Source organism: Archocentrus centrarchus, chromosome 17, assembly GCF_007364275.1.
Source record: "Archocentrus centrarchus isolate MPI-CPG fArcCen1 chromosome 17, fArcCen1, whole genome shotgun sequence".
Lineage (NCBI taxonomy): Eukaryota > Metazoa > Chordata > Actinopteri > Cichliformes > Cichlidae > Archocentrus > Archocentrus centrarchus.
In genome coordinates, this window is record NC_044362.1 from 17,382,716 (window position 1) to 17,408,734 (window position 26,019).

The following is a 26,019-nucleotide window of genomic DNA, read 5'->3' on the forward strand; positions in this document are numbered from 1 at the left end:
CTTGCCGCTGTGCATGTATGTGATTGTGCAACTTGCAGTAGTGAGGAGTCCGCCAAAGCCAAGACCCAGAAGGAAGTGATTAAAACTCTGAAAGAGCTGAAGCTTCACTTGCCTGCTGACAAGAGACACAATAAAAAGTCAACTACACTGAACACCCTAAAGTACGCACTTCGTTGTGTGAAGCAGGTGGAAGGTGTGTACTGCCTGAAAGCATCGCTGTTTTTCTCTTGCGACCCCTTAAAAAAAATGCTCTGTTTTCACGGTCTGTTGCTTTCTGCTACTTTCTTATTTGAACACATGAATAAATGTTTTCATTTGATTCCTGTGGCTTCCACAAGAATGTCTTCTGTGCAATTTACCAAGGCAAAAGTTGAAGCACAAAAGAAATAAAGGCATAACTTTGAGCAGGAGGGAACATTTACGCAGGCAGTTTCGGGGCATTCTGTAAATGCTCACCTCATTGCTGTTGAAAGGTTTGCAGATGTTAATGGGTGGGTAGATGTTTAGTTGTGACTCATTTCAGCATAGCACCGAGACATTTTTACAGACAGTAACACAATTACATCATCTTTATCTTTGGAGTCCAAAGTTCATTGTTTTTGTTCATTTTCATCAATTCTGTGCTAATTTTTTTGGCCAATTTCTGACAAAAATTGCTGTATATTTTTTTTCTTTCAGCCAATGAAGAGTATTACCAGCTCCTGATGAACAATGACAGTCTGCCTTCAGGCCTGGATGTGTCTTCATACACAATAGAGGAGATAGACAGCATCACCTCTGAATATACCCTCAAAAACAATGTGAGACACTGAAGCAGCTTGAGGAAAAAAAATGAAGTTCTGATTTTTGCTCTTGAGCAATTACTGTAATTGATATGAAAAGCCACCACTCAATTTTCCTACAATTTCATGTCTTCAACAGGATATTTTTGCAGTGGCAGTGTCTCTTATTACAGGAAGGATAGTTTACATTTCTGATCAGGCTGCCTCCATCCTCAACTGTAAAAGAGACGTGTTCAAAAACAGCAAGTTTGTGGAGTTTCTGACGCCGCAGGATGTTAGCGTCTTTTACAGCTTCACAACGCCTTACCGCCTGCCCTCCTGGAGCATGTGCACTGGAGCAGGTACATCAATGACATAGCTCGCTGCAGCAAATGTGCTTCTGAAGCTGATTTTTTTATTGAAATGATCAGTTTGTCTTTGCAATAGATGGCACCCTCTGCGCTAAGATCCTTAAGGGTTGGATATAGAAATAAGACCACCAGAAGGGATTTCTACCTTAATATAAGGACAGATATTCACAGTTGACAGAACAGTTACAGTATAGAAAAGAGAGCAATTAAGTACAAATATGTTTATCAGAAAATGCATGTTTGTATTTAGTTCAAAAGCCAAGTGATAAGAGGATGATGTCAGACCTGTATAAACCGGACCTATATGAAGACTTCACAGAAGATAGAAAAAATGTCTGCGCGTCTGTGATGAAGAGGCTTAGAAGCAGTCAGTTCACATTCACCTGATTTAACGTCTTCATAAACTGCGATGTTTTCCCCATGATTGACTGAGCTGTCTCAGTTGTTAAAATATAATCAAGACATTATAATGGGTTACCAAATGGGGAAGATTTTAAAACTTCACATAAGAACAAAATGTGCAAATGTCCAAGACACAGTTAGAATTCAGATAATCTCTTCTCTTCTCTTCTCTTCTCTTCTCTTCTCTTCTCTTCTCTTCTCTTCTCTTCTCTTCTCTTCTCTTCTCTTCTCTTCTCTTCTCTTCTCTTCTCTTCTCTTCTCTTCTCTTCTCTTCTCTTCTCTTCATTTCATTTTTCCTAAAACAGTCTGTGTGACTGATAATGGCCGGCTTCACCAGTTGGTGTACTGCCTTAAATGTTGTTTAATCACACAGACCCTTTTTAGGGTTCAGAAGGTGTTAAAATCCCAGATGAGCCCTCTGTGTCAGGAATGGAATGGTGGTAAATGTGGTGCTTATAGCACAAAGTGCTCAATAAGACTAAAAATGCTCTTTACCCTTTGTCCCCATTAGACCTGGAATTATTTTGGCTAGTGTCCCATGTAAAGAATATGCACGTTTAAATGTATTTGCATGTAAATGCAGGGCTGGGCTTCTAAATAATATTTATTCATGGAATTAATCAACCTTTGTACACCTACAGGAGACTGGACTCTCACTGCCATTTGGCCAGATCATGTTGCTTTTGAATGAACACATTTCTCTTCCCATTTCAGAGTCATCCCCGCCTGACTGCATGCAGGAGAAGTCCTTTTTCTGTCGTATCAGGTGGGTGGCTGCTGGGTCAAACACTGTGTCGGGCCATCTGCCGCTCGTACCTGCTTTTAGTTAATATTCACACTTTCATTCCAGTCTAGATGCTTTTCAATGAGTTTGTGACATCATGTGCGCAAAGGCTGTAATCAGATGCTTTTTCCAGGCCAGCATTATACATATAGAAAACAGACACATTTACACATTAACAACACACTTAGCATTTGTTAGGATGTTCCACAGACTTCTATAGAATTTGTAAAAAATCTATTACTTATTACATACTTATATATTTGAGTATGTGACTAATCTGCCATCACATCTGAGGTCTGAAACTCCTAACAGAACAACAGCGATTTAATGATGTGCGTACAAACATTCACTCCCAGTTATTGTACAGAGATAATGATGGAAAATGGCCACAGATCGCCCCCATGTGTTCAGAATTGAAAATCCAAAATGGATTAAGCTTGAGGGTATTTGTGCATACTTGAATCATGTAGCCTGTTTTGCCTTCGTTTAGCTTACTTAAACTAACTTTCTAATATCCAGCGGTGGTAAGGAGTGTGAGGGTGACCTGCAGTACTATCCATTCCGCATGACGCCTTACCTGATGAAGGTCCAGGACACAGTGCATACTGAAGACCAGTTTTGCTGCCTCCTCCTGGCTGAGAGGGTTCACTCTGGATATGATGGTAAGAACCTTGATGAGGGCTGGATCAGGTGACCCTGAACCCCTCCTTAGTTATGCTGCTATAGGGTCAGGCTGCTGGGGGACTTCCAGCCACTAGTGCATGCCATTAGTCTGTGTTTTTACTCTTACATTGTGAGATCTTTGCCTTACAATGGAAAGCATGCTGAGATGGTTGTTGTTGTGGTTCGGTATTGTATAGTTAAAACAGAAGTCAAGTTATGAATCGGGGGAGGAGAAAAAAATACAAAAAAGTGGATGTTTTGTGTAATAACACAGCTGTCAAGTGTTACCAAAATCTAAACAGTTATTTACTTGTATTCCCCTCTTTTTATTTTAAATCCTTACAGCACCCAGAATTCCACCAGACAAGCGGATCTTCACCACCACTCACTCTCCAACCTGTGTGTTCCAGGATGTGGATGAGAGGTAAGCGCTGGAAGAATTTAAAAAAAAAAAAGGTGCAGACATTTGGTGTTGTTGGCTGCTGACTAACAGAGTTGATATGCGCTTCATTTCAGGGCAGTACCTCTTCTTGGGTACCTCCCCCAGGACCTGATTGGCACCCCAGTCCTCTGCCACCTGCATCCCAATGACCGCCCAATCATGCTGGCCATTCACAGAAAGAGTGAGCCCACACAAGTAAAAAATAAGAAGCATCAACATCCTGTGCTTACACAGGAAATCAGCCCCTGTCTCAATCTGTTTTTCCTCTGCAGTCCTTCAGTACGCAGGGCAACCGTTTGACCACTCATCCGTCCGGTTCTGTGCACGAAATGGAGAATACATCATCTTGGACACCAGCTGGTCCAGTTTTGTCAACCCTTGGAGCCGCAAGGTCTCCTTTGTTATTGGGAGACACAAAGTCCGCATGTAAGTATTAAATATTTAAAAGAAGTTGACACGTGCATCTAGATCAATATTAGACTAATATTAGAACACATTTCACAAACTTAGTATGCCAAATCGTAGACATTTTTAATCAGATACCAAAGCTGCTTTGAGAACTAATCTGATGTGTTTGTCTACCAGGGGACCCGTTAATGAAGACATTTTCATGGCCCCAGCCTCAGGTGTCAGAGAGATGAAGACTATGGACTCTGATGTCCAGGAAATTACTGAGCAGATCCATCGGCTCCTGCTACAAGTGAGTGAGGACACAAAATTATAGAAAAAAAAAATCTTAGAAGCTCAAGGAAAAAAATGTAGTTGGTTATACATGCAGATAAGCATAACGAGGTGGAAGAAAGAGCAACCTTGAGACCTTCAAGATCCAAAAGAGCCTAGAGAGCTAACAAGAAAAAGGAGAGTGATTAATTTTAGGTGCAATATCATCTCTTCCCTTTGGCAGAATCTGTTTATCTCTGCCTATTTAATCTCTTTCTTCTGTTTTTTTTTTTTTTATTTTAATCATCAGCCGGTTCATAACAGTGGGTCCAGTGCCTATGGTAGTCTGCACAATAATGACCACTTTCTGGACGTGGCCTCCTCCAATGAGAGCCTAACCTACAGCAGCAAGATGCATCAACCAGAAGAGGAAGTGAGGGGCAAAGCCAGACCTGTGAGTACACCATAAATCATGCATTATTTGCTACACGCTGGCATCACGTTCACTGTTTGGCATTTTATTGTAGCATCCACATTCTGTGTGTGAGTTTATCCTCCACATAATGCCCTCAAACTCCACAATGAAAACAAAAGTATGTGTGTATGCACAGCTGACAAAGCAAACACGGTCCAAATACATAAGATCTTAATTTGCCATTTGTACACATGCAATGGGGCTGGGTAACCTTGTGCAGAGCTTAGACTCAAAGCCAGTCACATGGCCATACAAGAAGCACTGCTTTAGCCTCAGAATTATTTAATATTTACTGAAACGAATGATTTAATCTGAATGTTTCATTATTATCATTATTATTATTATTTTGAATGAGAATTTTGAGCAAATTAGAAATAGTTGACTCTTGTGTTTCTATTTAACAGCGAACTTTTCAGGAAATCTGTAAAGGAATTCATCTTCAGAAGAGAGAAGAGCATCAGACAGCCAAGCCAGACAACAAGAAAAGCAATGCCAGTAAGTCCAGTTGAGAATTATTTGTATATTTGCTAAGCTGCAGTGCTAATTCTTGCAATTTGTTCAGTCATTGCGAAAATGTGATAATTTCTTCTTAAACTTGGACCCTAATGCCTAACTTGTCTTTTGCAGAATCTGTACAGAAGAAGAGCCAAGCCGTGGTGCGACCCAAAAACTCAGCTGCTCCTGTTAACTGGAGGGAGGTGGGGTCAACTATGGAGGAGAGCAGAGCTTCTTTCCAGGAGGAGCTGGCCTTCAATGATCAGACTGTCCACTCCTACCAGCAGATCAGCTGCCTGGACAGTGTTATCAGGTACAGAGATGAATCACTGGAAAAATGCCAGCTATTAGCATTGCTCATCCCATGTAGGGGTAATTTATGTAGCCTACGTTATTCCTGTAACACGTAATGGATAAAAGAGGAAGTTCAGCTAGTTGTCTGAAACACAGTGAGGAATTAAACAGAGGCTTTTCCAATGAAATCTAACCTCAGCAAAAACCTTAAAGTTTGAGACTTGTGCAGATAACTAGCTGATGATACCTGATGGTAAAATACTGATGTTGTGACTGATAAATTCTTTAGGTACTTGGAGAGCTGTAATGTTCCCATCCCCATGAAGAGGAAATGCCAGTCTCTCTCTAACACCACATCCTCAAACTCAGATGAGGACAAACAGAAAGGATCCAACTGCATGCAGGTGTCTGCTGGTATGTGTGACGCTACTTCCGATAATTAATAATTAATGATTAATAATTAAGATAATTCTGATCTTTTTTGACCTCTTATTCTTATGCAAAGTTACAGCCTCATAAGGCATTCCCACTCTTCCCTTTTAAACTTCTCTATCAGACTTACAATACAGCTTCGTTGTCAGTAGTTTCTGTTCTCTGTTCTCTTTGGCAGAACCATCCTTGTTGAAGGATCAGTCTGGTCTCTCTGCTTTGGATGATCAAGACAAAAAGACCACTGATGCAGCCACAGCGGTAGTGGGCACTTCGCGGCCCCTACCCGTACCAAACAAACCAGAAAGTGTGGTGTCCATAACCAGCCAGTGTAGCTACAGTAGCACCATAGTGCATGTTGGGGACAAGAAACCTCAACCCGAGTCAGGTACAGTGACGTGAAAAAGTATTTACCTCCAACCAGATTCCCTCTATTGTTGCATATTTATTATGCTGGAACGCTACAGGACAAAATGTGGTTAGACGTGAATCTCTCACACTGCTCAGCTTGTTTGTTTTTTTTTATTTAAGCAACAAAGGTACTAAAAACCACCGATTTGGGTTGACATTGGTGACTTTAACATATAACCAGGATGCACCAAATTAGTAGAAAACAGTGAACAAACTTTTTTTTTATGGATTGTTATGGATATTTTTAGTGCTTTTTTTACCTCGGCTATCTAACAATCTCTTCCTCCCTTTCAAAGATTTGAAACAACTCAGTGTGAGAAATATCCAATAATAGAAGAAATCAGAGGAAAATGGCTTCTCACAGCACTGTAAATGCAGTCTGCATGTGTACGCGCTAATATCTATGTGGCTTTATGTCTGTGTGTGTGTGTGCGTGTAGTTTATCAGCAGGTACTTGGCAGCTAAAATTTTAGTTCAATTTTATTTATATAGCACCAAATCACAACAAGCAGTCATCTCAAGGTGCTTTATATTGTAAGGCAAAGACCATATAATAATTACAGAGAAAACCCAACAGTCCCCAACACAGAAAAAAACAAAATAACTGAAAATGTGGTTTTCATTCTATTTGAAAAACTTGAAGGATATTGATACTTCACCTATAATGTTTTTCTTTATTTTCTATATAGATAGATACATGGATAGAGTTACTTCAGTTTCTTCTACTCTTGGTTCTTGATGTCACCGAGAGGGTGATGTCTTTAATACGCTCGCCTCAGGTGCACAGAAGCTCCACCCACCTGCTCTTCAAACTTTTGGTTTACACAGGAGAGGCATTCAGAGGAAAACTGGATTAAAAAGAGAGGAGCTAAAACTGCATTTTTATTTATTTATTTTTTAATGGTGGTGGATAAACTGAGGTCTGCACCAAATCCCAACATGTCTACTGGGCATGTGTTATATTTTTGTGCATATTTTTATTTTTAAACTGGAGAGTAGCTTTGCATGATTTATAGTCAGAGTAATCCTTACTTAACTTCTAGTTGTACTACAGTTAGTGTCGAACTGTGCAGTTGCTTTACAGACTGTTGGGTTTGAGAGTGGGTCCTACTTGTGTGAGCCTTTGAAAATTTCTTCCTCTTTTTACTCTAAAGGCATTTTTTATGCTATCCATTCTGTTCCAATACTGACTGCTACAGTGTTTCCTCTACATCGCTTTTCTCTTTGTCACTGCTAATGATAAAACACTGAGTTGCATTAGAGTCCCAACTTTTGTTGCTTTACAGCATTCTAAAGTTCCTCTCTTGTTGTCATTCATGCAGAGATCATAGAGGATCTACCAGGCACAGGGGAAGCAGCAGAATCCAGCCAGAATCTTGCAGCTTCTTCCTCTGCAGTTTCACCTCCCAGTCAGGAGAAAGAGTCCTACAAGAAACTGGGGCTGACCAAGCAGGTTCTGGCAGCGCATACGCAGAAGGAGGAGCAGGCCTTTCTGTATCGCTTCAGAGAGCTTCGCAGGCTCTCACCACTCGAAGCAAGCTGCTCTGAGTACTTGGAGCGGCAGAAAGAACAGATTGGCAGCAATGGTACAACTAAACACCAACCCCATACTGACACAGGAAGGATAATTTTGGCTCACTGTAATTTACGTCCACGTCTATTTATAACTCTTTCAATCTCTATTTATATTTATGAATAATTCTGTTAATTAAGGATCTTGGGAGATGATGACATGACTACAAAAGACTAAGAGACAAGCTAGTTTTCAAACAAATCCCCAAATTAGTCAATTATTTTAGGAGAAAAATAAATAGGTGACAGTAACCAAATTACTCTTATATTTGTACAGTGTTTTTATTGCAGTGCAAGGATTTTTTTTTTTTTTACTCTCTTCTATCCTATTAGTCACATCATGTTACTTAGTGAATTGTCCAGTCTTTGGGAACCACTAGGTCAGACTTTGTTGCAGCAATGTTTCTGTATTCCCAGCTCTCTTGAATCAAACTCCAGGAACACTCTTAGGGGTGAAAGCTTACTGGCTTACTTTTCACTGCCACTGGAACTATTTGTCCTAAAATACCTTTCAGCTTAAATAATTACAATGCATGTGATGGGAATAAAAGGCACAGCATGTTTGTTTCTTTGTCATAAATCTGTAGATATACACATTTTTAATATTTTATCACATCTGGGGGTCCCCAGACCCCAGGTGTCTTTTACTATAGATTTTCCCCCAAAAAACAAAATGATAAATTTAAGTTGACAAAGAGCACGAGAAAACTTTTTCCTGACAATTTTCAAGAATAATCACTTTTTTTTAAATTAATAAATCACTGATTTTTTTTTTTGTTCTTTCCACCTTGATGTCTAGCTGCACCTGCTGCTCGACCCAAACAAGGTGCACTGTTTGCAGAGCCGACCACGCGGAGAGGTACACGGAATAAGAAAACCAAGTCAAAGCGCGCAAAGCAGGTGGAGTCCTCAGACAGCACGGTGTCACACCACAGACTGCAAATGCTACGGCCTCCTCTTCTCAACTACAGCCTTAACCAGACGTCTTGGTCCCCCTCTGAAGCCTCACAGTCTGCTTTTCCCATGGCCTATCCTGCCGTCATGCCAGGCTACCCTCTCCAGGTTTACCCCAGAGTTGATTCCATAGCTCCACGGACAGATGCCACTCCACAAGACTTTAGGGACAACCAGGGTCCTCAAGCCCCTCCCAGCTCCTCATCCATCCATTCTGTTCCCTACACCTCCCCAATGGTCACCCCTATTGTAGCTCTAGTTCTGCCCAATTACATGTACCCGATAATGGGCCCTGGTCCTCCACCACAACAGCCAATGTACCAAGCAGAGACTGGGGTCTTCCCCACCCAAATACTGCCTTTTGGTCAGGCTGCCTTTCCATTCCCATCTTCCTTCAGCAGTCAGAGTCAGCTCAACACCCAGAGCCATATTACTCCTCAAGCAGGCAACTCAACTCCATCATTCTATGTCCCTCCATCCTCGGAAACCCCGAAGCCCTCTGTGGAAGCACAGTCTCGGTCCTCAACGCCACAGTCTGGAAGAGCTGAAGGCCAGGCGTCCCCTTGCTTGTTCCAGTCACGCTGCAGCTCACCCCTTAATCTGCTGGAGCTGGAGCTGAGTGTGGACAGGCAGGACAGTACGATGCTCTCCTCTGGAGGACAAGGGAATAATACGGCTGAGAGGGCGCAAGGAGCAAGTGCCAACCAGGCTAAGGCGAGGGAGCTGAATCAGGTAAACAAGGAAAAAAAATTCTCCTGTCCATCCTTGTTAATCTGTCTGAATTAAACAGCCCACAGTGTTAATGAGCTTTAACACTGTGGGCTGTCGAAACCTCCCTTTATAGGCCATGGCATGTTCCCCCATGAAGTTCAAGTGATACATCTCAATTTGTGGGATGTAATGACATTTTATAACAGTGATTTATCCAAAATAATTTATAAAAATAAACTGATGTTGTTTTTGCTATTGTCTTGCTGTACCATGTGTAGAGTCAAATCACTCAAAACTCCTCAGATTAAATGTGGCCCAGGGTGTGTTAATCATGTTATTATTCCTTACACCCTTTAGCCATCTCTCAGTCTCCTTGGTCCACCAGGACCCTTGTATTTCGGGGGTACAGCCTGTGTCTATGAGCATTTGTCTTGGGATAAAGTGTGCTCTAGGCTGAGGGCTTTCAGCAAAGAGGTAGGCGAATCATCGTAAAACCTCCACACTTTACAAATCCCATTTCTTCCCAATTCCACGTCAACTGTTACAGTTATTGTTTTCCTTTCCATGAATTATGAGTACTATTGTTGCCTGTTCAGTAGACACTGATGTTTAGCTAAAGCATAAGAATGAAAACCTTTTAAGAAGCATAATAATACCTGGAAGCAACTGCACTGTTGGGGAAGTTAAAAATGGGACAGTATTTTGTATGTGCACAGAGTCATATGCACAGCCTTTGGAATTGTGTGGTTTTCTGCTCTAACTGGTTATAAAATGGGATCGATATTTATCTAATTGAGCAGTACAAACACCAAAACACTAACGATTCCAGTTTTTAGTATCTTTAAACATTTGGAGTACCAGAAGAAAAACAACCTAAAATGTTACATTGAACAGATCAGAAATGTTCTGGCAGCAGAAACTTTAAATGTAGCTGTGGATCGACAAGCACTTTTTTTTTTTTCAGCTACATTTTGGGCCTTTTGTTCCTAAGCTCAGCCAGATTCACAAGATGTGTGAATTTAATTGCTTTCTTGAGGTCATTCTCTGTGTCTCTGGGCTCTAACTGGACTGCAAAATCCAGATATTCTTTATTTAAAATCATTCTGCAGGAGGTTTATTTCCAGGCCCCAAATGACCTAAATCACGATGTTCCTTCTACCACACAGTGCACATGGTGTTGCATGTTCTTCCAAATGGTTCACCTTTGTGTTTTTCCACTGCACATACACTCTGATATATAATTTTTTTTTTTTTTGCATGCAGGACCTCCACAGTTATGGGAACCTATTTTAGCATTAAACTGTGGGGGGGGGCTATTGTCATTTCTGTAGTTGGACTAAGATCTAACCAGGGAAGTAGGGAAAAGTGGTTTGCAGCTATCTTCTGTTACACATAAGCTCACATTTTTCCAATGTACTGCCTTTCTAAATATAATATATATGGTGCCATTTATGAATTGAGTTTCCCACTTGAAATTAGCTGGACAAAGACCAGGATCATGTATCTAATATAAATCAACTACACTGGTGCGTTACTGAGGATCTCAATAACATACCAGGTTGCTGAGAGGGACAATTTTCATGATCAAGTAGAAATGTGCTCCCAGGTGAGTCTTTAACATCTGAGGCAGGATGTGAAACGGCCAGAGAAACAGCTCCTGCATGTATTATAAAGCTGCAGCAGATGGAGGACATGCTTCAGTGTGAGGACAAGCGCTATAAAGTCAAGCTCCTCTGAAGTGGTATTCCTTTGTTTTTTGCAGACAAGCTCACATGGTGATTGTAACAACAGCGATGCCAACTCTTCATCCAGTGACATGCTGAACATTATCCTCCAAGAGGACTCCTTTTCAGGCACTGGGTCAGCCACCTCGGGGTCCATGGGCTATAGAACTTCAGCCAGTGGGATGTCGAACAGTGGAACATCTGAGGGCAGGACGTCAGCCAGCAGAGTCTCAGGTAGTCCTACACTACTATCTATTAGGGTCTTTAGCTCCTTTGAACATTTAGCACATTTAAAATGAGTGTCACAAATAAGCATTGTCCTCTCCACAGTAAATGTCATTGTATTAATAGACAGGCCAATGGCAGGTCTCAGGGCTGATATCTGTGCAAATCACAAGATTTAAAGAAAGAATTTACTTTAAATGTTTTGTAAAAAAAAAAACAACAAAAACAACAACTTTGGAGCACACTTATTTACCCTCTAACAATACTCTGCTCTTTGACTGTTCTCAGAAAGCACCAACAGTAGTAAATACTTTGGCAGTGTGGACTCATCTCAGCAAAGCCAGAAGGTCAAAGGTCATCCGGGCTGCAGAGCGGGAAGACCGACAGAAATGGAGCAGAGCGACCATTTCATCAAGTATGTACTGCAGGACCCGCTGTGGCTGCTCATGGCTAACACAGATGAGAAGGTCATGATGACCTATCAGCTGCCCTCGCGGTGAATGAGAGAACAGGCTCAGCCAGTGAGGAGTAGGATAATGGCCCTGTAGACACTGTGGTTTGATAGTTATTCAAACTGTTTGTAAGAGAAGGCGAAGGGTAAGCAGGAAATCCTCTGTACCTCAGTAATACACAGAGCATATATGTATGTGTGCACTCACGGGAGACTGGCCACTGTGTATGATGCCTGAAAGCAACAGCTTGCTAGAAGACTTTTAAAATTGTTAAGTAATTTTGTTTGACATGCTCACATTTAGACCGTTGCATCCGGATAACATACTTAATCCCAACCTATAAAGTAAAAGTAAAAGCGTAAAAGTCGCTTCACATTTATCACTGACTAGCACACTGAATCTCCTACATCCAAACAGCTCTACTGCAACAAAGCTGTAACAATATTATACCCCCCCCCTCAAAAAAAAAAAATTTATGGATAAAATGATTCATCGGGTTATTTAAAAACTATGGAGCTCTGATCTTATTCTTTATAAGACAAAAATAATGAATCATATGCCATTGCTAAGTATAACTTTGAGACCAAGTGATATATTTTAATTAGAGAAAAGGTAAAAGGGGAAAAGACAGATGGAAAAGAAACTAGATAAAAAGAACCTACAATAAAATAAAAATATATTCAAAAAAGATTCCAGAGCCAAATCAAGTAAAATAGTGCAGGTAAACTGAAGTTAAAGGGTTTGTCCTCAGCTAGGGCTGCTTTTTAAATGATGCATTGCAAAGAGTTTCTGATTGTTGGAGCAAAAAAGCTAAAAGCAGGTCTTTAAAGCTCAGTACGCTCAGTGACCTGCAGTAATAGCCATCTTCCCAGTGGGAGCCTTGTATAGACCTATCATACTTTGTTTTTATAATCCTGAAAGACAGGCTCAAAGTGTGATGATTGCAGTGAGATTTTTGACCACCAGATGGCAGCCTGACAATAAGACACATATGCTACCTTGTGTGTGTGAGGAGCCTGACAATAAAAGCTATTTTGGCTAATGACTGTAGATCACTGGTGACTTTTTTTCCCCTTTTTACATAAAAGTAATAACAAAGCTTCCAATGTCTGAGTGTTTGTCAGATGTGTCTCCTGAATGTGATCATGTCTGTGTGTTTGCTTATGTCTGCAGCAATATTGAAAAAGTGCTCAGAGAGGACAAAGAGAAGCTGAGGCTGCTGCAGAAGAGCCAGCCACGCTTCTCTGAGGAGCAGAAGAAGGAGCTGATAGAGGTCCACCCCTGGATCAAGAAGGGAGGTCTACCCAAAGCCATAGATGTCAAGGTAGAATTAAATACCTGTTTCAGATCATGTGTACACACTGCTCTTATAACCTTAACACCTCATTTACACCTGGGCATGTTTTCCAGATGTGCTCCTGCTGTAATGATGCATCAGAGGCTGCAGCAGCAGAGGATCAGTCAGACCTAGACCTCGGTGAATGTGAGACGGGGGAGGTCGGCTACCAGCCCTCAGACCCTACTGACACATCCTGCCACGACTCTCCTTCGGGCTCCGGATCTCAGACACAGACAGCGGGACATTAAACTTCTCGAGGTTTCCAGAGTGACTTTTTTAGCCACTGGCCTGTTGTTCTTCAGAGCTGTGAAAAGCAGCCTTTGAAGAGGGACCAGCTTTAAATGTGCTCTTACTGTTTCTCTCTCGCTGTTTTGTGAGGTATTCCTGTGTAGATGCCAGCAAAAAAAAAAAACTGGATAATACAATCAAGACTTTTGTAGAATGTGAATATATGTAGTAGATATGACATGACATTATATTTTAATGTACTTTAAGTCCTTCACCATATTGTTGCTTGGGGGGGGGATTGCTGTCTCTAAAGACTGCACCTGTTTATATTGTCATCATCTCTTTGTAGCATGTTGCCATGTGTGGCTTTAAAGTGTTTTATAGACTCATTACAGGGAACAGAGCCCAATAAGGGAAAAAGAAAGTGTGCTGATATGTCAGTCAGCACAGTAGAGGTCAAACAAACATCAGTCAGCTGGGGGGGCCGCTTTCAGTGGCTCTGCTGTGTTCAACAATTTCAGTATTTTGCAGCGTTTCCTTAGTTACGACGGCACCACTCTACGTCAGCTTCTGTCAGTTCTGTCATTCATCCACATCAAGCACCAAATAAACACAAGTGTACTTTGTGGGCTGGATGAAGAATTTAAATGGGACTCCTGTGGGTCTGCTATTTATTCTGCTGATGCACATTGTCTCTTGGAGGAATTCAGTCCCCGACAGTCAAACATATAGTATATGTAGTGGGGAAAGATGTCCAATGTAGCATTACCTGGAAATTTGCAAGTACCTTGCATTGTTGATCCAAAATGATGGAGGTGGTTGAGTTTGCACTGAGGAAATGTGGAAATGTAAGGCACGTATGCAACACTTACTCATCCACCCTTCTTGTCACATAATTTCATGCATTTTTTTTATCTCATTTCAAATTTGTATGTTTTCTTTCGCTCATCATTTGGCGCTGCCTTTGTGACAGGTTACCAAACCCAGCTTCCATTTCTTTTGAAAATCAGCTTTTTTTTTTCAGCTGTGAAACTTTTACTGACATTTTTGTTTTTTTTAAAAGCCTCTTTTAAAGAAATCATTTAATGTATTTTGAAGCTAATATTAGTGTTTGCAACACTCTGGCTCTAGGCATATATATAGGCTATATTTTTACATAAAATAACTGTTTCTGTGTAAACAAGTCCATATGTTTTTAAGTTATATTTTAAAAATACAGTTTAAAAAGCAAATGAGACCAAAAAGGGTTAATATTTATTGTAAGCTCTATTTTGAAAATGTGAAGTGCGTAATCAACATCAGGAAAGCCTCTCATCACTGAAAAGTACCAAACTGTATGTTTATGGTGGGTGGTTATTGTAAAGAGATTATTGTGGTTTCCCCAGTTTTGAAGTGTGCTGCATGATGTGCGACGTGGTCTGATGTTGCCCTCATAAACAAGGAAAGGAGCATCCTGAGCGTCAGACTGAAGCTCTTTACTGTTCAGAACAAAACACTTCAGATGTTAGGGTTATTACACGTGTCAGGTGGCTCCTTCACTTTGAAGTCCATGCTGTAGTTTGAGTCTCCTTGGGAACTTGAACGTTTACTGAATTTGTGTTTTTGGTCTCTAAACAGACACTGACATAATACACCTTTATTTTTTTGCTTCTTTCTTATTTTTCAAAGGAAATTATTCAGTTTGGTAACTTTTCTCAAAATAAAAATGTTGCATAACTTAAAGCCAAGTGTGTCCTGCAGCTTCTTTATCAATTCAGCAAAAGGAGTGACCTCTGTGCACCCCACCAATGCCATTGAATTAGGCTTAAACTTGCAATACCTGACATGAATGAGTGCATGGATAGGAACAGTAGGAATATAACCTAATATATTTACTTCAGTAAATTATTGAAGGATAGGTTTAATGCACTTCTACTTTTGGATCCAAATATTGTATTTGGGACTCCATACTACTATAATAATACTATCTATAATGATGCAATTTATTAAAAAATAAATTGCATCATTATAGATCAAGCTACCCAGCAATATTTAAAATCTTCAGTAGTTGCAATGATCCAGTAATATAATTTATATACAACGTGCCATTCTACATAATGAATACATTTAGGTAATTTACATATTTTTTTATTATACAGTATGTACACGGGGGAAACACCCCGGCTGCAGCCTCTTACACAAATTGAAATTTTAGAGAAAATGCCTAAAGTTTAAACTTCCCTGTCCCGAAATCCTGACTTTTACCTTCGTAATGCAAATGTCTGTCTGCCCGATCACTGAAACAACAGACTTCTGCAGACGGGCACATCCTCCTGATCAAAGGGACCCTTATTCACACCTCAAGCTGAGTACAAGGTGTGAAACAAGTTTGTTAAAAAAAAAAAAAAAGATCCCCTGCTGCAGCGGCTGTCTCCACCTTCGGGGATCTTTTTTTTTTCCCGGTACATCAAGTTCAGTTGGAATAATAAGAATAGCTAGAAGTTATGAATCGTTGTTTAGTAGTGTATCAAAGTGAATATGCAAAACTTTCTACTGAATTGTGATCATTATTGACTTTTTTTTTTAACTTGAGGAAACTGATATCAACTAAAGTAGCAACACTGAAATGTAATTTCGCCTTTTTTATTTAAAGCGTAAAAGTCTTATCTTACCAGTGACAGTTTAATATGGGGGCCTAATAAATATGCAGTAGGCACACACCGTTTGGTAGTTAATACAGCAGTGTTTCGCTCTCATTCGTAGCAGGTCGAAATAACAAGAACATTTTTTAAAGCATCTCAAAACCGGACCTGATTGCAGCGCCTCTGTTTAATTACTATTCTGTATTCTAAAGGGGGGGGGGGGGGGGGGGGGGGGGGGGGGCTCTACCGTAAATCAGTGCACGGTATATTAAGCTTTTCTACTCATTTCACCAGTGCTCTCTAAACTGGAGGGGGGGGGGGGGGGGGGGGTGTAAAGACGTGACACACGTGTCATATGAACAGACTTGTCTTGAGACTGCTGGCTTTTCTTATTCATGTATAGCTGCAGGAACTGGTGGTGCAGATGCAGAACACTGTCTGTGGCTCTCACCAAGACCACATAAGTGATGTCTGAGAACAGGTAAGTTGTAACAGTGGCACTAGCAGACTTCAAAATAACCCGCTGCTATGAATTGACGTGCAGATTTTACAGGCCTAAATTATGTGCACGTTTCTACAGTCGTGTGCGCCGCGCAGTTTGTTAGATATCATACCGCAATACAAAGCCAAACTTATTCCAGAGTCATGACTGTGCAGGTTATGTGCCCACGTTATTTAAAAAACACGAAAAAGCTGAAGTCAAGCAGAGTTATAAATTCCATTTGTCAAGTTCTCAACCAGGACTATATAAGGAGGGAGTGAGTGGATTACTCATTTCACACCTCACAAATGCCTACGACGTGCTAAGGGATCTTGGAGAGCTTATGCACACAAATGGCCCACAATTGCAGAGTAATAACAAATATCTTGGAAACAGCAGTGGGTGGGTGGTTAGTGGGATCCTTGTGTGTGAAATGAGGCTTTTTTTTCCCCTGAAGAGTCTGCTGCACAAATGGAGTACAAGTCTTTTTTTTTTTTTTTAATTCATTTATTAAAAAGTTTAAACTTAAGTTAGATGAGGTAGCCTACTAACAGTCAATTGAAATGTTTAAATAGTTTAACAGATTCTAAACAGGAAATAATTTATACACACACAGACAGAGACAGTGCATTTCTGGTGGAGTCTACTTCCTATACAACAATTATTTTGAACAAGTACATATTTACATCATGCATATACCCCATTACTAAAAGCAGGCCGAAAAAGGTCACTAAGCTCTGCAAAAATATTTAATTACATATTTTACTATGTAATTACTATATTTTACTGAGAATATCTTTACAAATAGTTTATCTGATGCCTTTTCCAGCAGTGTTGGTCTATCCCAGAGCCTAACAAGCTATTACATTGGCTATAAACACCATGCTCCGCTTTAAATAGTCTACCACGGTCTCCACAAAGCCTTAGAGCAAGTTATGCAAGGCATTATGTCTTGGCCGTCTGCCTCCTCTGAAGAAGAAACCTGGCTTTGCTCTGAGTCGGTCTCCTCCAGGTCAGAGCAGAGGTCATCGCTGTAGGTGACAGAGGGTGCCGGGGACACAAGGGTTGTGTGAATGCTCTCAAACTGGGGCCAAGTACCGGGGTTGTCCGCGACGGTGTCCCGGAGCATATCCCGGTGGCAGTCGTGGTTGTTTAGTGGCATGCTTTCGAGAAGGTGTTTCAGCAGCTCCGCAGCCACTGTTGGGTCAATCCCTGGGCAGTTGGACACAAATGTGTGGACGTCGTGCATACACTGGATGTAACCGGCAGCGAACCGCTCACAGGCCTCCCGGTCTAAAACCTCCGCCTCTGCAGACGGACAGATGGAAACGACCGTTAAATGCTAGTTTCTATCGTTCAATTACTAACAGACTCTCTGTGCTCTGATTGGCTAAACCACAGTCGAAGCGCACCTGTGGCTGCCACAGCACAGTTGATTAAAATATTAATCCGCTAACAGTAATGAATTAATCAGTAGTTGACTAGTTAAAAAAAAGAACTATATCGCTTGGCGGATGAATGATTTGTACACTGCATTTCTGTTTACGTTTATTTTTTTTTATTTTTTTTACTGAACTTAGATTCAACGCCGTACTCTCACGTAAATAAAGGTAAATAAGGTTTATATGAAATGTTTACCATGAGTCCGCCTCTGAAGAATGTTTTCCACTCGTTTCACTGTCATCTCCAACACTTCGGCATTCTCCATCTTTGATTGTAACTGCAGCAACAAACATCAGCAACAAGCGTTGGCAACACAAGCTAGCTTAGCCGTAGCTCACCAATGGGTTTAGTTTTTCTTGAGCAACAGCGCTACATAAATTAAATCATCTTACGTCTTCGTCGGCGATATGAACTCGCAGTTCTTGTAAACTTTCATTGATGCGAGCCCTTCTTTTTTTCTCAACCAGAGGTTTCCTTATCTGCCAAAACAGTAAGAACAATGGAGTTTCTTTCCCCCTTTAAAAGCATGAATACTCGTGCTGAGTGCTCATATGGGCTCCTACCTTTCTGTCAGGTCTGACCCCACTGCAGTCATCCACTCTGTCCTGGCCGTTTGTGCTGCTGCTGCTGATGGGGGCCATGTTGGTGGAGTTTAACCCAGGCGCTGCCAGGAGCCAACTGGACTGGAGGTTGGTTGGTTGGTGTATAATCCAAAGAGCCGTTAGAGGGCCGTCAGTGGGACAGATGGCCGGGGGGATCCCTGCGGCAGAACGCACGGAGAGGGGGGGTGCCCTGTGTGCAGCCTGTATGTCGGTTAATTTGCATGTGAATAGGTGAACGGGCGACGAGGATGCGCAGCCCCCCCCCCCCCCCCCCAACATGTGGTCTCTTTAAGTTTTGCCACAGCAATGTGGAGCAGCATGTAGACATAAGCGTGCAAAATGTGAACAAAAAGGGTGCAAAGATAACATCAGCAACTCTGAAATAGGTTTTATTTCATTGTGGATGAAAAAAAAGCAGTTTTATGCTGGACAAGTAAAACAAAACCATAGTTATAGTTTCTTTTATGTACTAAATTTTGTTACTTACATATCACCTTTCCTACTCAAGTTGGGCACTCAGACTACAAGTCTCATTCACCCAGTCACACACGTATACAGTGCTTTTCTCTGTGCCTAAGCACTTTTTCGAAAATTTACACACACCCTGATGGACGTATCAGGGGCTATTTGGGGTTCAGCATGCCCAAGGAGATGTTTGACAATGTGTATTGGAGGAGCCGAGGACTGACCTCTACCATCTGAGCCACAGCTGACAATTTGTTGTTTTTTAAAGCCTACCCGTGACTGTAGGCCATGTTTGCCACTTCCCAGATTCATTAGTTCTTTCTTTTTTTTTAAATTTAGCTTGTGAAGCATTATCCCGAGTACAAGGGGCACATAGGTACAAACTGGGCAACACTTACCAAATAAATTATTCTGATGTATAAGGAATCTGGAGCCTCTTTAAGTGAACAAGCCTTGAAAACAGTGATGGCACTGTGGAAAAAGTAGATCATCTCTGCTGCATTATGATTTCATTCTGCTGTGGTGTGATTTGCAACCTTTTCAGAATATGCTTCTATCATTGACTATCTACTCAGATTTCCTATATTGTTTAATATATTGCTGTGTGCTTATGCCTGTAATGACTCATAGATGCTGTAATGACAACTGAGATGGGGAGATGAGAGCTGTATGTACAGCATGACTGTAAAAATGTGCATGAATTACTGATTAGCACATGTGAAACATGTACTTGTATAGGCGGACTTGACTGAAGTGACTTTAACATGAAATAAATTGAATATTGCAGTGCATATTTGAAAAGTATTCATGACATCAAGCCTGTTTTATGCAAAATACAAGTACTTAGTCTGCCTTAAACCCCACTTTGTAACCACATTCAGTTTTATACTACACTAAAGGCTAAATTACATTATATTACACATTAACCAAGTCATACACAATTATCCTGTGGGACACTGTATGTATTGATGAGCCCATGAATAAGTGAACAGCATTATTTTTCTTACTACTAAGTAGTGCTGACCTATTGATAACTTTATTGCAATATAGTAGTTGGATCAGCCAATTTGAAACATCACAATATTTCCGGATGATAGTGTTGAGAACATTGAGAATAGAAGATTCAGCTTTAAATAAAATACGGAAAGCACTTCCATATTGGGCGCTTGCCTTCAAAATAAGGGCACGTGGTAGTCTAATATTCCTAAAGCTGAGGTATAATTAATGTTTTTTCTACCTAAGCCATTTTAAACGTTTAGGTATACTCACCAGGAAGCAAGTAAGGGCACAATCTGTTATTTTTTAACGTTTTTTTAAAAGTTGAAGCCCGATAGCGGCTCTTATTTTGACAGCGGCGAGGCGGCTTTTCCCTGAGACCCACACAGTGCTTGTTCGTCAGAGAAGACGCTCTTCTGAGGTCACCGAGCCCCGGGGGCGAGCCTGGTCCGGCACTATATAATCTTCCCGGTCCGGTGGACGAAACCAGCGTACTGAATCAGACAGGAGACAAAGCAAGCACACACTGAACAAACAGACATGGTGAAGATCACTTTCCAGCCAGTGTCGGCGCAGAAGCCAGAAAAAGACAACGATGAGGACAAGATCATCTTTCCTCAGGCTCACGTGAGTTTGCCTACTTTGTCTTTCTTTGTTTCATGCTGCGGCATTTGTCTTTTGTCTCATTGTTGCAAGAATAAGCTTTACTTCTGCATAGGTTGAAGCTTATAAAAAACAACAGAAGTTTAATGTAATTAGTTTTGATTTCTTTGTCCATGGGATTTGATTTTATGTGATTAACATGATTATAAAGAAAGCCAGTAATTGCTTAAAATGCTATATTGCATTTGTTTTTTGTTTTTTATGTAATTACAACCTTATCTATAAACTTAAAGGCTACTAAAGGGTAGTATTTCTGACCCCAAAAAGTTTTATCGTGCATTGATATTACAACAAGGGAACAGCCCCAACACTGCGTACAATCCCTGCTATGGGATGCTGGTATTACATCACCTTGTTTAGCCACAGCCAGGAGACGCTGGAGAAGATGGCAGTCTTGTGTTTGTGTGTGCAGTTAGCAGAAATTTGAACACCATTTCACGAAGTTGTTCATAAAGTATGCGTGTGTAAAATAAAATGCCAGCCTTCTCACTATTAGCGTACAGATAGCCTCGGGTTTGTTTAAGCTTTTGTCGCTGTGAGGAAAACAATAGAGCTGTCAGATGTGGGGACTGCACCAGTCTGTAATGTCACAAGGTGTTATACCACGCGTATCCTGCAGAGAGCGCCTGAGAGTAGCGAGAATGAGTGGTAGTGATCCAGGAGGAAAGTGTGTGTTGTGTGTGAGTATTGTATAAAGGCAGCTTAACCCTCTTGAAAGTAGCAGTATAAAAAGTTGTGACTGATTTAGCTGTTTCATGGCTCCTGCTTTCAGTGAACAGAAAAAGAACTGAGCAGGTAAAAGGAAAATTTTTGACTGTATTTCAAAAAGTCAGGGAGTTCAGCTGTGTAATAGTGTCAGCTCTGCAACACTTTTAGGCTCCAGTTCTCAACCACAACATCTTAGGTATATTTTTCAGACAGATTTTTATCTTGCTCGTGTAAGGTCAGAATTTAGTCTGGTTGGTTTGAAACTGCGTTAACTGATTAGGAAGTCAGATCTGTCACCAGCTTTTCTTAGCCTCCTTTCTGTACCTCTTCCCCAGAGTTGAACATAATTAGATATTTGGCACATAATGGATGTTCGCCTTTGTAAGGCTCACCCCCCCACCCCACCCCAGCACACTGTACAGATGACGCACCTATCACTTCAGCAAACACATTTTTACCAATGCTCGTTACGTCAACAGAAGGATGTGAAAGGCTGTGTGGATTTTCATTGGCTGCTATGGTAGGCTAGGCGTCAGAGCCAATGTGTGTAGATCTATTAATACGCCCGCCTCTGCCGAGGGACTCCTGCTCCACGCAACTGTCCTCGTTTTAACAACCGCAGAGGGAGCTGAGACTTAATATCTGCAAATATGGAGCGTGGAAGTAGGCCTCTAAGAATAGACCCAGACGGCCACGTGCCAGCATCTTCGTCAGAGCCTGCTTCCGCTCACCATAGCAACAGTAGTAGGGAGAGGCAGCAGATTGACTGAGAGACTGTGGGTGGGCATCTGGCATGCCTTATTCATGTCCGTCGTACGTCTACCAGATCTCGACTTGGCACTCTCTTTTAATCAAAATTAGCTCTGTTACAATTTGGGTTTGGGGTACGAAAGTAAAGGAGTGTGAGTGGATATTGCCGCCATCAGTACCACATCAGAAGGGATGGATGAGGTTCACTTCAGATCTACATACAAATATTTTGCACAGTTCACAACAGATTCAGAGTTGCAGTTTATCATTTAAACTATACAATACTTAAAACATGAGATGAAGAACTAAATAATGATCTGTGCCATGAAAGTAAAACTTTCACACACTATCAAGCAGCGCCATCAGAAAGATCCAAGGTATAGGATAAAGTTTTTTCCTTATTGACACTGACCTGCCGTTTAACCAGTCTGCTTTTCTCTTTACAGGGGCAGACGGTTCATCCAGTCAGGCCCAAGAAGCCTTTTCCAACCGGCCTGTGCTGCCTCGCCTTCGGCCTGGCGGTTTTTCTGTTAGGACTGGTGTTGGCATCTGTCTTTATCTATCGCCACTACTATATACCTCAGGTTAGTCAGCAGTACCCCTCTTTTCTTACATTACATCCTGAGCGCAGTGGGTAAAAATCCTGCAGCCTCCGGTAAATGACACATGCTGACACAGCTCTGTTGCATCCCATTAGCAGATTCCAGAAGACAGCTTGTTCCACTGTCGGGTTATCTTCGAGGACTCGGTGTACGCTCCTCTGAGGGGGCGGCAAGAACTCGAGGAAAATGTCGGCATCTACCTTGACGACAACTACGAGCAGATCAGCGTACCCGTGCCACGTTTTGGTGGCAGCGATCCTGCCGATATCATCCACGACTTTCAGAGGGTAGGTTTTTGCGTTCACGTGTGTTCCTTTTATTACACTTCCTTGTAAGTGTTTCATTGCAGCATAACATTATGTCTTTCTTCATTCCAGGGCCTCACAGCTTATCATGACATCGCCTTGGACAAATGCTACATCACCGAGCTGAACACGACCTTAGTGATGCCACCACGCAACCTGTGGGAGCTGCTCGTCAATGTCAAGGTGAGACACGCAGTGCATTAGCTGTTCATTCCACTGGTTGTAAACGCATTGTAAGAGATAAATGGCTGTCTGAGAGTGAAGGACAGTGTGTTCCCACTTTCCTGTTGGCAGCGTTCCTCCCACAGACAGATCAGTCGAGTGATTCATTTGTGTCTCTTTGCCACAGAGAGGGACATACCTTCCTCAGACGTACATCATCCAGGAGGAGATGGTGGTGACGGGGAGGGTGAGGAACATGAGGCAGCTGGGCCCCTTCATTCACAGGCTCTGTTACGGCAGAGAAACCTACCGCCTCAAACGTCGCAGCCAGCGCCAACGTGAGTTAACACATTCGCTTCCTTTTCCAGTCTGTTCAGGCTATATGAAATGCTAAATCATGTAGTGACATGTGCTGGATCACTTCCGCTTTTTGCCACCCTCTTTTTTTTTTTTTTTTTCTTTTCACACCAGCTCTTATGAGATGCTGAGTGATGTGACGTGTACTGGTTTGGTGTAAACTCTGTACCTGAGGAGGAAGATGTTCCTCCACTGAGTCACAGGGAATCCAGTGTCCAGATTTGGTGTGTAGGAACAAAGAGAGAGTGACAAAAAGCAAATACAACCAGGACCATATAGGGTCTTCCTTGTGAACACTTGAGACAGTGTGTCTGCAGTGTAACGTGCTGCTGTACCAGCCTGGGAGCCTGATTATCATGTGTTTGTGTGGGCTCAGCCTGGGAACTTCCTGCTATGTGAGTCACTTGTAGTGCAGTGGACACATCCACACACACTGTGGAGGTGTTTGTGATTCGGATGAGTGATATCTCTGTCGTCGCTGCCTTTGATTGGTTTGAGAGCTTCAGAAATGATGCAGCAAACTTCCCCCTGAGTACATATATGGACGTGATTTGTGGGGATCACTATTGCTGATTCAAAATGGACATTGTAGGCACAGTAGCAGCAGAAGCCAGATGAATAAATGTCCGCTTTCGGTACAGATTTTCTAAATGCATCTTGCTTTTCTCTTCCAGGTATTGAAAGGCGTGAGACTAAGAAGTGTCACAACATACGCCACTTTGAGAACACTTTTGTGGTCGAGACTGTCATCTGTGACCGGTTCTAAATCTGAGGTGGAAATCACAGCCATCCAACACTGAAGCCAATTTAAACCATACCTCTTGAATTCCTTAAGCGTTAAACTGCACTTTAAGAGCAAGCCTTTGTCTCGTTGTTTGAGTTTCACTTCCAGTTTGGATGATTTTGTCTAAACTTTAAGAGGCTTTTTCTTTTTTTTTTTTTTTTTTCCCTTTATTTTTAATGTTCGTGTACTATGTTAGTGTCTTTTTTAATTTAAATGTATACCTGGATGATGTTATAGACGTGTTTAGATTTATCTGTAGCTTGTCATATTGTGCAGAAGATGTTAACCTGTGTAAGTTTGTGACATTTACATCAATGGTTTTGATTTCATTTCATTTTATACTTGTCTGTATTTATTTATTTATTTTTTTTTTTAATTTTTTTGGGCAGTGGGGGGTTGTTTGTTTTTGAATGTCAGAAGATGGCAAAACATACCTCATGTAGTTAAGATATTAATTTGCTGGTTGATATCATAATGAGTGGTGTATATAACTGATTGTTCCTAAGCAATATATACTGTAAATTGATTTTCTCCTTAATTTCATATTGTTACATGCATCGATTTTTATCTGAAATCAACTTGTTTTGTGGATAATTTCTTTCCTGTTTGCCTTTTTATTTCCGTTCTTCTCACACTTTCGTACTCCTTGGATATAAATGGCTTTAGACTGTAATTAGTAGCAGTGCTGTAGAATGACAGAAGGAACCAAAGTCTGCAGTCAGTGATGCTACAAGCTTGGTTTTAAGGATGTATGAATAATTTATAAAGAATGCTTTATAGTCTAGATCACTTACTGTAGATTATATCAAAGGCTAAAACTCATTTTGTCTCGCTCTTCCTCTTCTTCACTCAGATTTGCCTGTTGTCTTCAGCTCTTGCCATTTACCAGTCTTTCCTTTCTTGGCATTATGATGTTCTCTGATGTTGATTTGTCCCAACTTTAAAAAAAAAAAAAAAGATTTGGGGTGTCTGTCTGATGTATAAGCCAGAGCAAATCTGTTTCTATTGCGCGAGAGGGATCTGTGAAATCTGTTCATATTTCACTGTCTTCGGTACTGTATTTTGCTGTACAGTCAATTTTTCTTGTTAAATCTTGCTGCTTTAAGAATAAATGATCAAACTTTTGATCTTGTTTTGCATGTTCTTCACAACAGTTTCGGTGGCTCATAATCACTGTATAGGTTGTGGGTTAGCTCGGTTGGAGATTGTCTGAGCAATACTGATCAAGAGAAGGGATAGAAAAACGAAGCGACACTGTCTTTTGTGGCTTTACATAAATGGAACAAAGATAGCCTGATTACGTCTGAAAGCTTTAATCTGCAGTGCTGTTATCAATTACATGACATCATCTCTTCAGGTTATTTACCTTCAAAACTGAAAACTAAGATTTGATGCTGTTCTGATTGAGAACAGTTGAATAATGTTATTTGTAATTTGGTCAGCTATAATTTAAGGTCATGTTTGCTAATGAGAGCTTGTACTCAAATATTTTACCTGGTAAAATAAATGTTTTAAAAAAATTAGTTTTAGAATAACTGAATTTACCTACATTATTTAGATAAAAGTCTCTAGTATCCCGCTGCTTTTCATCAATTTATATTCATAATATTCAGCCATAAATCACTTTTCTTTTTGTCTTTATTTCATACTTAGAGATTAAAGAAAAAAAGCCCAGACCAGCCAGCTGC

The 26,019-nt window shown here is 41.0% G+C and overlaps 3 protein-coding genes across 7 annotated transcripts in view; 2 read left to right on the top strand and 1 right to left on the bottom strand.

Annotated features, from left to right (window-relative positions):
- Window positions 1–15,114, top strand: part of per2 (period circadian clock 2) — a 30,815-nt gene extending 15,701 nt beyond the window's left edge. For 2 of the 5 annotated variants that reach the window (XM_030752767.1, XM_030752768.1), the window contains exons 4-24: window positions 39–193; window positions 679–800; window positions 922–1,123; window positions 2,249–2,300; window positions 2,838–2,980; window positions 3,327–3,405; window positions 3,498–3,604; window positions 3,696–3,849; window positions 4,009–4,123; window positions 4,394–4,537; window positions 4,963–5,053; window positions 5,186–5,366; window positions 5,637–5,761; window positions 5,958–6,164; window positions 7,510–7,773; window positions 8,559–9,445; window positions 9,782–9,898; window positions 11,187–11,382; window positions 11,662–11,788; window positions 12,999–13,149; window positions 13,236–15,114. In XM_030752767.1, the coding sequence (XP_030608627.1) occupies window positions 39–193; window positions 679–800; window positions 922–1,123; window positions 2,249–2,300; window positions 2,838–2,980; window positions 3,327–3,405; window positions 3,498–3,604; window positions 3,696–3,849; window positions 4,009–4,123; window positions 4,394–4,537; window positions 4,963–5,053; window positions 5,186–5,366; window positions 5,637–5,761; window positions 5,958–6,164; window positions 7,510–7,773; window positions 8,559–9,445; window positions 9,782–9,898; window positions 11,187–11,382; window positions 11,662–11,788; window positions 12,999–13,149; window positions 13,236–13,412 (3,796 nt within the window). In that variant the 3' untranslated portion in view covers window positions 13,413–15,114. The remainder of the gene's footprint in view (window positions 1–38; window positions 194–678; window positions 801–921; window positions 1,124–2,248; window positions 2,301–2,837; window positions 2,981–3,326; window positions 3,406–3,497; window positions 3,605–3,695; window positions 3,850–4,008; window positions 4,124–4,393; window positions 4,538–4,962; window positions 5,054–5,185; window positions 5,367–5,636; window positions 5,762–5,957; window positions 6,165–7,509; window positions 7,774–8,558; window positions 9,446–9,781; window positions 9,899–11,186; window positions 11,383–11,661; window positions 11,789–12,998; window positions 13,150–13,235) is intronic. The other 3 variants (XM_030752771.1, XM_030752769.1, XM_030752770.1) reach the window with 3 other exon arrangements.
- A 1,922-nt stretch (window positions 15,115–17,036) lies between these two features.
- On the bottom strand, window positions 17,037–18,773 carry hes6 (hes family bHLH transcription factor 6). The gene is made up of 4 exons (XM_030752270.1): window positions 18,501–18,773; window positions 18,330–18,416; window positions 18,133–18,214; window positions 17,037–17,802 (listed from the first exon to the last, which is right to left on the bottom strand). The coding sequence occupies exons 1-4, from the start codon at window positions 18,576–18,578 to the stop codon at window positions 17,396–17,398; spliced, it is 654 nt and encodes a 217-aa protein (XP_030608130.1). The 5' UTR covers window positions 18,579–18,773; the 3' UTR covers window positions 17,037–17,395.
- itm2cb (integral membrane protein 2Cb) lies at window positions 18,216–25,455 on the top strand. The gene is made up of 8 exons (XM_030752269.1): window positions 18,216–18,427; window positions 18,512–18,626; window positions 20,357–20,627; window positions 22,568–22,705; window positions 22,819–23,010; window positions 23,101–23,211; window positions 23,378–23,528; window positions 24,222–25,455. Exons 3-8 carry the CDS (start codon window positions 20,541–20,543, stop codon window positions 24,311–24,313), a joined length of 771 nt encoding a protein of 256 aa, XP_030608129.1. The 5' UTR covers window positions 18,216–18,427; window positions 18,512–18,626; window positions 20,357–20,540; the 3' UTR covers window positions 24,314–25,455.
- Window positions 25,456–26,019: the final 564 nt, after the last annotated feature.